This window comes from Leuciscus leuciscus (genome assembly GCF_965113295.1).
Source record: "Leuciscus leuciscus genome assembly, chromosome: 10".
Lineage (NCBI taxonomy): Eukaryota > Metazoa > Chordata > Actinopteri > Cypriniformes > Leuciscidae > Leuciscus > Leuciscus leuciscus.
Window position 1 is genome coordinate 32109333 of NC_138734.1, and position 12156 is coordinate 32121488.

The following is a 12156-nucleotide window of genomic DNA, read 5'->3' on the forward strand; positions in this document are numbered from 1 at the left end:
TTTGCCAATATTAAGCAGTTTTGATTTACACGCTGTTTAATGTTTAATGTTTTATGATCACGTTATTTTACATTTGAGTGAGCAATCTTCTATCACTTGTTTCAGCTTCTTCTTCTCCTGTGTTTTGATCCGGAGATTCTGTACTAGAAGATGTGTAATATAGCGCCCCCTACCGTATAACAAACAGTGAAAACATGGATAGCTGGAAAATTCAGTCAATGGTGGGAAAAAGTAGAATTAGAGTAAATTCCTATACACTACCAGTGGACTAGCCTACACAAAAATTCAGATATGGAGAATTAGAAACATATCTGTTTTATATCAATATTCTAATCAATATTTTCAAACAATGTAAGTTTCATAAGATTGTATATGAAAACTATGTAAAAAAAAGTATATTTCATAGGCTACTCGATCAAAAGAGTTAACACAACTACAAGCCAAGTATACTTTGAATACTTAATTATACTTTTAAGTATATCTCGATCAAAAGATTGAGTACAAGTACAGGCCAAATATACTTGGACTTTTCTCTCAGTATAAGTCAAGTACACTTAAGTGTAATTTTAAGTATATTTCTGAGAAGTACATAAAGTATATTTTTGAGAAGTATATAAAATGTAGACTGAAATACTTTCTTATTTTTAGTTTAAAAGAAGTATACTAATAGAACTCGTTAGATCATCAGACTGAATGCAATGATTGGACAAAATTGTTTTTGTTCTGAGACTTCCACAGAAGATACAGTATATGTCCATGTTTTAATATTTAGACCACTTCTATTATTGATTGCTATCAGGATGTGAAGAAAGTTTCAACCAGTATAACAAAAAGTGTTTATAAAACAAATTACCTACCCTACTCATGTTTCAAATCCTATGATTTTTCTCTCTTCTGTAGACAACAAAACTTAGGCACGATGTTCATGTTGCATCTTTCCCAACCATAAAAGTTAATGGTGTCTAGGGGCTGTCAATGACAAAAAGCATCATAAAAGTTAAGGAAACAAAATATGCCAATATTAGAGATATGCATGATAATTTTCCTGATTTATATGACCTTTTTTCATCATAAAAAAAGGTTACTTAGAGTTAATCTTTAAAAACACTAATAGTTTAATAACACTGGTAAATGTTATCCTTAGCAAATCTCATACATCTATTTTTCATGCCATACATTATAATGTTCTGATGCCTAAATTCACTGGTAGCTTCATTTTTATTTATTTAGAAAACAATCATAACCTCACACAAGTTATGATATGGCTTCAGAAGATGTGTATATAGTGCTTCAGTTATATTGACAGCCTCTGGTCATGTTTTCATTGTTTTCAAAAGAGCAGTGTGAACATTCTGCTGAACTTCTCTATTGTGTTCTACAGAAGAAAGTCAGTCATACAGGTTTGGAACAGCATGAGGGAGAGTAAATGAAGACACAATGTTTATTTTGGGGCGAACTATCCCTTTAAACACTTTCAAACTGTTTCTTGCAATCACAACTTTCTTTTCTCCCCTTGACAATCTCTTAATTTTTAATGAGGATTCTTAAATAGAAGACTTTAAGAGAGAAACGTGTGTTGTTTGAGAGAAAATGGAGAGACATAAAGCATCAAATGAAGGGACCATTAATCTGCTCCAGCAGTGCTGGCATATGGGAGCTTCGCTTGGCCCCGCTCCGATTTTGGCAGTGCATCACCTGCTCACTCCCAAGGACAAAAGCTTCTCGCCTGGACAGGGAGAGGGAGAACTTCTCCACTGGACACCATCCTGTACCTGCTGAGAAGGAGGCTTTTGCCTCACCTAGTGTCCATTATTTGTAATTACATCCTCAGGAGGACCATACATCCAGATCAAGAGGACAGTGTGCAAATGAGCGTGTGGATTCAGTCCAGCTGGCATATACTACTTGTGTTGGGCAGTGAGAGGTAAAATGTCCATGTATTGTACTGCAAACATGACCATGGCTGGCATTTAAAAAACAAAAAATTTGCATTGCATTGTGTCACAGTGTGCCCTTGTTTTCGTTACGGCAAATTTATTTAATCGGTCTGAATAATCGGGAAACATGCAGATAGACGTTTTCATTTACTTGTTTGGTTAAGGTTCAGCTCTCTGGAGACTGGTGGTGTTTCTTCACCTGGACATTGATTTCACAATGTATTACTTCACACAGTGAGCAGAAAGGATGGAAAACCATTATGAAAGTAACTCAAATTGATTTACCTGTTGTTTTCAATTAATATGAAGGAAGAGATCATAGACTTGTTTTGTTAGAGAATATGAATCGATGTTGTACCTAAAGCAGACCTTTGGTTTTTGTTTGGCAGATGCTCGCTTATGCAATCAGCCCTGGTGAAAAGAAAAGAAGAGATGCATCTGTGGAAAGAATGCATTCATTACTCTGTACACAAAGACCTAATAAAGAAATAACCTTTAAAAACATGTCTGGTCAGTAAACCTAACAGCTTGAGAAAATGCAGCTGTATGATGTTGGTTTTTTTGAGAAGAGTACCAACCTGAACTATCACTTTATAGACTTGTAAACACTTCCTTTATTCCTTTTTTCCTTTATTCCTTTTTTTTTTTGTCTTGTTGATTTTGCTTTTTTAATGCATCTGTGCCTCTTAGCCATTTTGTTGCAACTGCCCTCCGTTCTAACACTTGTGTTCTTTTCTCGTTTTAGAAAGGGAGGAGTGGACTGCTTCGAATAAAGAATATTTTCCAGCGCTCTTACTCCCATTCAATACTAGAAGACATTTTCATCCCTCCCTTTTCAAGACAAGATAACAAGACGTCAAGATAATAGGATGTCAAGATAAGTCCAAAAAGTGTAAAAGCTCCAGTTGTCCCTTTTTTTTCCCACAGCAATCACTCATGTTAACATTTACAAATGATATATAAAGCCATTTGCAAAAGTTAACTCAATATAAAAATGTGTGTATGTTGTGTATTTATACATTTTGTATAATTTACAGTTTCGTATGTCATAATCAGTGCAAGATAGTGAATGTCTCTTGAGGTCAAACACATTTTTAGATATTCCAGTTAAAATTGTTGATTTGGTAGTTGCTAAAATGGAAGAACAAGGAAAAGTCTTTGTTTTTTCATTTTGAACGTTTTATAGAGAAGTAGCATCTCATTGGCCCTCATTTATCAAAAGTGCGTACACCAAATTCCCAGCGTACACCTGGCGTACACCCAAAACCACGGTGACTTTGAGATTTATCAATATGAACGTTGGCGTACGGCACGCTCAAATCCTACGCCAGCTCAGGAGGTGGTGTACGCACGTTTTGAGTGCGGGAATGCGCAGAAAAACAATTCCTAACACCACAAAACGCACTGACAAACTAAAAGATATGATATATTATGACCCACTGTAAAAAATAAAAAAAAAACAACATAGTAGGCTAATTATAAACTTCAGTGTTTATTTTTGTGCAACATGGACTTCAATGTTTAAGTTGTGTGACTTTACCAAAGCATTTGATTTGTAGGCATATGTATTCCTTCAGTTGCGAGCCTGTGCGCTTTACCTGACGTTTCAAGCCTTGTTAAATACTTTCGCCTGGCTCCGCAGCGCGAGTCTCCACAGACTGCGCGCGCACCTCCCCAAACGGACGAGGCGTTTATACTCGACGCGCTCGCCGTTGTACTATTCTTTGAAACGATGGTTAGGCCAGGGTTAGGCCCGGCAGGTGTGCACGGACTGGCTTCAGTAATGAAAGGCTTTCAATGACCAACAAAATTATTCAGACTGACAAAATAATAAAAATGACATTCTTCTTTTAAATAATAATAGCCTAATAATACAAATAATAATAATAACGACATTCTTCTTCTAAATAACAATAAGTGTCATTAATAATAAAAATCTAGAAATCAATTTTGTTTCTTTCCACTTCCCTGGTTTCGCTTTCTCTTTCTCAAAGAAGTTTCTCTTCTTTGCCGTCTTCCGTGTGTCCATGGCGTAAAATGAGGGCGTGGGGGAAGCGGAGACTTGAATATATAGGGGCGTGTTATTCTAATGACGATCGTTTTCAGCCGCGGCATTTATCAAGGGCAGGTATTGCGTACACCTGGATTTCAAAGGTACGCACAGCTTCATAAATCAGGCGATGAGAGGAGTGTAAGCATAATCTTACGCCAACATATACGCCCGTTTCTACGCAAGATTGATAAATGAGGGCCATTGTGTGTGAATATTGAACTAGGAGAGTTATTCCTTGAGGATTCACTCCCAAAGAGGAGATATGTTATCTTAAAACGTTTTGCTCGTCTTGACATTTTAATCGTTCTCATATGGTTTTGTTTTGCAGTTCTTCATTTTTCACTTAATATTGCAGGTAGCTCCCTCTTCATCGCCTTCTTGACAATCCAAGATACTGGAACATTTTTCTTCCCCTCCCCGCACACCTTTTTTAACGTATGCGTTTTAAACAAATCCAAAGCAGCCGTAATGCTATTTCCAGCCCGGATCCTTCGATAAAGAGAAATAGCGCAACAATTCTGCAACATTGTCTTGAGAAAGCAATTCCTCAGGACGTCACAACAATTTCTAGCCTCATTTTTCAGAGAGAGAGGGAATAGAGGGAGGGTGCGGGGGGAGAGATGATGGCTTCTGAGGTGATGGTACGCATCATAACCCCTCCCCTTTATCTACTCCCCCAAAAAATATATGCACAAATCTATCCATTTGAATGTGGCTGCAGATAGTTGTGAGTAGAATATGAATGGAATACAGAGTCTTTCATTATCTTTAGTCTCGATTCATCCTCTTCCTTCGAAAAAGGAAAAAGTTTCCGTTCTTCTGCACTCAGCCAAAGTTTTAACAGGAACAGGGAATGGTGATGACAGGGAGAGAGAGATTTGATGAGACTGTAACCTTTCAGCCTAATGGGAAACATTTGGTATTTTCTGATTTATCATTTTCTCTCGATCTCTTTATTTTGTCTGCGTTGTTTTTAACATGCATTTAAAGCTGAAATAGTTAACTAAGATGTCTTGATATTGTTCGAGATGTTATAGAGATGCAGTTCAGTGTTTGTCTGTGAGTATCTGGCCTCACTGTCTTTCATTACAGGAAGTGTCACGTTAGCTTGACGTGCATCTAAGACATGTTGAAATAAGAGTGACAAAGGAGTTGTACCAAATATGTATAAATGTGTCTTTTCTTTTTGAACGTTTTGGCCTGAAACCTCTGTGACTGTTGGTCAAAGGATATTTGTTTGTGGTCAGTGTGGGATTCATGGGTCATTATGACCGATTTTTGGAATTTTTTTCTCACGACTCAATAACCCATGTCATGTTCATGGTACATAGGGGAAATAACAAATGATGAGTCAAGAGTTTAGTACACTAATATCCAGACACAAACTTCAAATGTTAAAGATTCATGTATATCTTAGAAGAAAGAAGCATTTGAATTTGAGGTCCTTGCTATGTTATTTGTGACTGATCACTACGGTGTATTTCTGAGAAAGACAATTTCAGCTCAAGTGTTCACACATTTATACACACACACAAGGTACATCGAAGACATTCAAGATACAAAAGTCTATCAAATTGCAAAATAAATTACACAAACATCTTCAATGTTTCATGACCCAATCCAGTTTTTTTTTACACACTATAGTCCAGTATTTTAAATGGTCCCTTACATCCTTGATAAAATACTAGTTGTCATATGGATGTGGCACATAACTTTAATAGGCTATAATTTTTCTGTCATTTGTACCCTAGCTGACCATGTGAGCTAAATATTGTTCATTATTTTAGCTATTTATTATGTTCAGACTAACTTCTCAGACTTACCATGTGACATTTTGGAATTTTGGAGACACTGCGAATCAGATATTCAGTTCAGATTACCTGTGGTCATTTTTGAACAGTGTGTCAGACTGTTACTGAGATGTTTATAGACATTCTTTCTTTTCTGATCTCCATCAGTAAAAAAAAAAAAAAAAAAAAAAAAAAAAAAAACTCTCAGCATGACAAGTGACTAAAATACAGTGTTTCTGTCGGATATGGACCATAGTCAAAAGAATATTCTCACCATGAAAAAAAAAAAATCATCTTTTATAAAAAAGTTTCGGGTAGAACTTTAGGTCAGAGAGAGTTTTGCTGACAAAATCCAAAAAAGAATAGGGGGTTAGCTGCTGTGTCGCTGTCATTCAAGTTTGTCAGTGTGCTGTGCAGTCAAATCCAGACACACAGATGCCAATTTAACCCTCATGGTTGTAACAAATCAAACTCTACTCTGTAGATGCGGTTGTAAAAGTTGAGTGAATTTGTTGTTTTAAAGAAAACTACCTAACATGTCCAGCACAATTTCAAATCATCCTCAAAATTTGAGGTTTTAAAATGTTTACATTAGTCTGATCCAGCACAGTAATTTGAATTTGCCTAGCTGTCAATCATTTTATATCACTATTTCATAAGTTCCTCAGAGAACTTATGCTTGTAGGTTCTGAAACTGGTTTGATTGTCCCTAACTATGGGAGATTGTTTCCTTATAGCTTTTTTTTAAATATTTTATTATGTTTTTAATATGTTTGTTGTTGTTGTGTTTTTTTATACAGCTTTTTTATTATTATTTTATTTTATTTTTTAGCTATGCTAACTATGGTTATGCTTAATTGCATTTTTTTATTTCCATAGGATCCTTACCTCCTCCTGTTCACAACCCAATCAGAACAGACCTGTGACCCATTTTAATGTCACCAGCAGAGAGTCGTTGCACATATAAAGTTAAGATTGATAACCAATCAATCATAAGCGTTTTCCTTTATTTAAATAATAATAATAATAATAATAACACACAATATATATATATATATATATATATATATATATATATATATATATATATATATATATATATATTACACCTTAAAAGCACAGCAAGCCCTCTGGAACTATGGATGTCTGATTATTCTATAGCCTAATACTATTTCTATTAAATGAGTGAATGTGCAATATCACCCTATATTAAAACTACTATCCATTATCTTTCAAAACAGAAAGTTTGAAATCAGTGAAAAATCTAAGAAATGCAGTGCAAAGGTGCTGAGACTATTACTTTAACATCAATGCTAGCATGTCAGGTTCATGTAAGCGTCAACGAAGAAACCCCCCCTATAAATCTATTGGTGGTGGACTCCAATGCTCTGCTCACGAGGCTGCAGTTCTATTTGGGAAGTTGGCAGCTCGAGGCAGAGGGGCTTTACTCTCGCGACTCTGGAATTATGAACAGCGCTGGTCCGACCAGCATCTTGTTTTGAACATTATTCCCACTGATCTGAGACCATGGAGTTCGGAACCCGCATTTTCATCGCATTCCTCGTTTGCCAGGTAGGCGCCAGAGGTTTTATTCCGTTACGAGCTGCTTCTCATTTTTTTTTTTTTTTTTTGAATTAATTTAGTGTAGTTAAAATTGTGAAATTATTTTGTGAGCGCATTGCACGTATTTACAACTCGTTGAGCAAAGGAGTTGCACTGAGATAGCTGAATGCCACGACAAAAAGAACAGAGATCAGTGTAATGAAACATGTTATTCTTTATTTCTAATAATTGATCACAGTGGCGATGTCTCTAGTGCATAGGACGTTGACATCAGACGTTTAGTCAAGTCCGTTCGCGTGATTAAGTCTAATGCACTGGGATCAGATGGGTGCAAATCACGAGCAAACTCAGTCTCAGATCGCATCTATATTCCGCTCAGCTCTGAAGTTGAGCGCTCCTTTGGCTCCCTTCATCAGGAGACATTCAGACGACGGGCTGACTCACGGAGCCCTTCTCCATTCACAAAATACAGCAAAGTCAGTAAATGAGCGAATAAATAAACGATTCAAGACTAAACAGTCCTATCTATTCATTTGAGATCAGCAAAACTAACAAACCATTAACGGACAAATAAACTATTAACGACAAGATTCCTTTTACTTCGGAGAGAATGCAAACCAAATAAGCAAGATCAGAGAATGACAATCAAACAAATATAACAAGCGATTAACCATCAAAGTGCCGCTTTATTTACTTCAAACGAGACTAATAAATACAATAAGTGATTGACTGTGTCCCTCTTTAATCGAATTTAAACTAAATAAACAACGAATGGCAATCAAAGAAATAAAACAAGCGATTAGCGATCAAAGAGCCGCTTTATTCACTTCAAACGAGACTAATAGATACATACAATAAGTGATTGACTGCGTCCCGCTTTAATCGAAGAGTTGAAATGAAATAATCGACATTGATAAACGAATTAGACCGACTAATATAAGAACCGCGCGTTCACTTCAAACAGCTGGAATCAAATAATGGAGCGTGTATTAGTAAATAGATTAATTTTAAGGTGGTAGCTGTGTTTTGAAACATTGAAGCTGGTTTCTAGTTTGTCTAAGATGGTCATTTGCTGGATCAAGCTGGTTGACCATCTTGGATCTGCAACAACTACAGCTACAAGTGGTCAAGCTGTCTATTGGGACATTTGTAGCTTAACCTCTGCTAATGACCTGCTTGCACCAACTAACCAGCTTAGATCAGCTAGAAACCAGCTACCATCTTTAGCTACCAACTCTCTCCTTTTGGTTCCAGTCTGTCATTTTTTACGTTTTTCTGTCCTAAATCAAAGCGATTTAGAACCGCTGTTACAATAGGTCACCCGAGGCTGTTAATACTAAGAGACAGTCAATATTGTCTGTCTTGTTCTTTACACGTGCATTACAGTAGTCAGTTGGCACTTGGCATAGCCAGTTGGGGGTGAAGGAGACATTGATATGGCCTCTTGCATTTAAAATGCTGATGGCTCATTTGTAAGCTACTGCTCAACAGTTAATTCCTTGTATGGGATAATGAACAACAGGTGTCCTGGTTGTTGGTGTTTTCCCCTCTCACAGATTAAATGCCTTTATTTTCACAGAGAATTATTATAATGCTCAAACTCTGTCAGCTCATAGTCCTTAAATGTGACTGCTGTGGCCATAACATGCATTTGATGGATTTGTTAGATAAAAGCTATTATGGATTACTTTGTACGTAAGGCAATTTATAACTTTGCATGCCCTCAGCATGTGGTACATGCATTGTTCACTATTTAATTTGAATGCATCTTTTACTGTTGTTTATCGCACGGAAAACTCCAGGCGTTGTGCGAAGATTAAAGAAGACACTTTATTCTTGAGAACTTCAAGAAAGCTATCATTGTTCTCTTATTATTAATACTTATTAGGCATTAGTCACATTTCAGCTCTTCTTAGATGCTTCACTGGGCTGTTACTTTTATAGCTGTGAATCATCCCAATGCTCTGAATCCTCAGGGAGTCTATAGAGATTATAGCACGTTCTTTTGAACAATTAATTGTAAGCAAGAGGTTGTCTTTGTTTACCTCCCCTATGTGATAAACCACTCTAAATAGATTATAGCTTCATACAATGCTGTCTACATAGTCGTCTCGCCCTCACCGTCTACTTGGCCAGCGGTGTAATATCCATTTTTTCCCTCTCTGGCTCCGTGTGTGATCAAGTGAGAAGGATCTTATTTATAGTCGCGCAGGTAGGGCGCCAAGTTTCCCTTGCGTATCGGAGCCTGTGAATTTCCCCGTCTATAAATCCCTGTTTCCAAAATGAAACGTTAAGCAGTCGCGAGCCGCTGCAATGATTCAGAATAAGCGTGGGATACCCGTAAGGTGCAGACATTTATCTTTTGCTCTCTCTCCCCCATTGCTTTTGTGTTTTATTTTATTTACTTATCTATTTACCCAGTTTCCCCCCAGCATGGTGTTAGAAAATGGGAAAAAGAAAGAGAGAAATGGAAGGGAAAATCATTTCCCTCACTTGCTGTAAGATCCCTAAGTGGCGAGGATTCTTCGGGAAAGAACATGCTGTCCAATATCTCAGGTAATAGATAAGTCAGTATGGCCATTTAAAGTTCCGAGAGGATGTTGTTCGCTCCAGGATGCACATATTGGCTTTAAATCTTGTATAGGCCACACTTAACACTTTTGAATTGCTATCTGCATCCCTTTTCCCCTTGACAACCTTGTGCTGTGACACGGATGGTGCACATTTGATGACTTCGCTGACACTTATGTGTTACTCCGGTGATTCATCATCAGTCTTAATGAGAGAAAGAGGCGCTGCTTTAGGCTGGTGTCATTTCTATTTATTGCAAGGGTAACAGGTGCACATTGCTTCAGCCAGGGCATAATGCACAAACAGACACACACAATCACACTTTCCCTTTAGTCGCAAAGCCTAAAGGCAGTCATGCAGAAGGGCTAGATTCAGCTGTGTCCACTCTGTGTGTCTAGGGTGCTCATCATCAGCTACAGAGTGCAAGTGTGTATATATATAGCATCCGTCCTCAGCAAATGGCGAGGTGAGGTGTAGAAACCTTGTTGCTTGAGATTTTCACTCCACACTTGCGATAGCATTTCTGATTAATGATGAATTCAAAATGCAAAGCACCTTAAGTATTTTAGTTTTCCATTTACTCTGTTTAGATCCTTTACATTAGCATTACTCTAAATGCTTTAGGTTGCAGTTCCATTGGTTTTGTGGTTTTCTCACCAAGGAGGTCAATAAATTAGGCAGGAATGGTCAGGAATGCCGGGTACAGCATCTTTGATTCAATAAGATAAACCCTGCTCTCTGTTCCAGCGAAAAACTAAATATTTTTGATCTAGATCTATTGGTAAGCAGTAACAATTTGGCTTTCTTTAGTAGTGCAATAATTATTAGTAGTTATTGTCAACTAAAGCTAAAACTAAGTTAATGAAAATATTTTAATTAAGCTAAAATAAAATGAAAATATAGGAATATTAAAAATATAAAAATTCGAAATGTTGCCTTGGTAACTAACTAAAATAAGTTTGTTGAAGTATTAAAAAAACTAAAACTGAAATTAAAATAAAGCTAAAAAAAAGAACTAATAACAAACCATACAACAAAAATCATAAAAATTGAACCAAAATTAAACCTAAATATATATAAAATAAAAGCTTTTTCAAAATATTAATGAGTACTATAATAGTATTTCAATAATACTAAAATAACACCATGATGCAACAATATAAAAATTCTGGTCACTACTGATAAGCTGGTGTTATGGCCGATAACCAATAAATAGCAATATTAAAATCTTTACAGCTTTGTCTAAATAAATGAAAAACAAAATACTAAAAACTAAAATAATTTTTTTTAAATGTTAAAAATGAACTTGTGTGTCAAAACATTATAATGTAAAGCATGAAAATATTGATATTTGAGAAAAAAAAGGAGAAATGTGTTTTTCTTTGGCTTGCAGAATGGTGTAGTTGCTGCATTCACCTGCAGGGACTAACTGCCAATACTAACTTGAACCTGGTCCTCACAATGACCTTAGGTGACCTTGTACTGAAGCACAGAGAGAATTTGGGAGGTCTGGTTTCTATTTAACCTTGCAGAGGGACTGTACTGTGACTTGTACTTTAATCTTTGAAATGCGCCATTAGGAGGAAGCTTGTGTTACCGGAGTGAGAAATCTTGATTAATTTGCACACTAGCTATTGAGCACAATACGCTAAATGAAGGTCTGGTAATGATGGAGATAATGAGAGCACCCAGTCATTAGCACTGCAGTGGATCTGAATGGATCGCTCCCTGTGTCGACCCTCCTTTGTACTCGCTACTCATCCTCTACCAAGGTCGCTGCTTTTGCTGCATAGGTTAGGTTTGATTTTTGTCTTAATTGCGCAACTCCTTCATGGGAGATATGTTGTGCGTGTAGTGGGTTATAGCTGATGGTGAAGAATGGGTGATTACAGAACGCTCCTGGTGCGGATGTTGCACTTGTATACAGTCTCAGAGGTCAAGACCTACTGACCTACAGCATCTCTCTTGGCTCCCAGAGTGGGAGCACAGTGTATATAGGAGATTTATTGTTAAGGCACAAATTTGTGTTTGGCTTCTATGCCAGTGAGTTGTGGAGTAGGCGCTATGTCAAAAGGCTTGGGTAATGTGAAAGAGATATCAAAGCAGAAAGATTTGTTCAAAGACAGGTCAATAATTATTTGTTTGTAGAGACTTTTCAAACTATAAATTCACTAACTACTTAGGCTGTAAATGCTTTGAAGATATTCATAAAAACACAGATAAACACACAATCATTCTGAAC

At 36.7% G+C, this 12156-nt stretch overlaps 1 protein-coding gene across 5 annotated transcripts in view; it reads left to right on the forward strand.

Annotated features, from left to right (window-relative positions):
- Nucleotides 1-7175: 7175 nt before the first annotated feature.
- Nucleotides 7176-12156, forward strand: part of cdh13 (cadherin 13, H-cadherin (heart)) — a 417024-nt gene continuing 412043 nt past the window's right edge. For 4 of the 5 annotated variants that reach the window (XM_082181942.1, XM_082181939.1, XM_082181940.1 and 1 more), the window contains exon 1: nucleotides 7176-7352. In XM_082181942.1, coding sequence (XP_082038068.1) covers nucleotides 7308-7352 — 45 coding nt within the window. In that variant the 5' untranslated portion in view covers nucleotides 7176-7307. The remainder of the gene's footprint in view (nucleotides 7353-12156) is intronic. The other variant, XM_082181943.1, reaches the window with a different exon arrangement.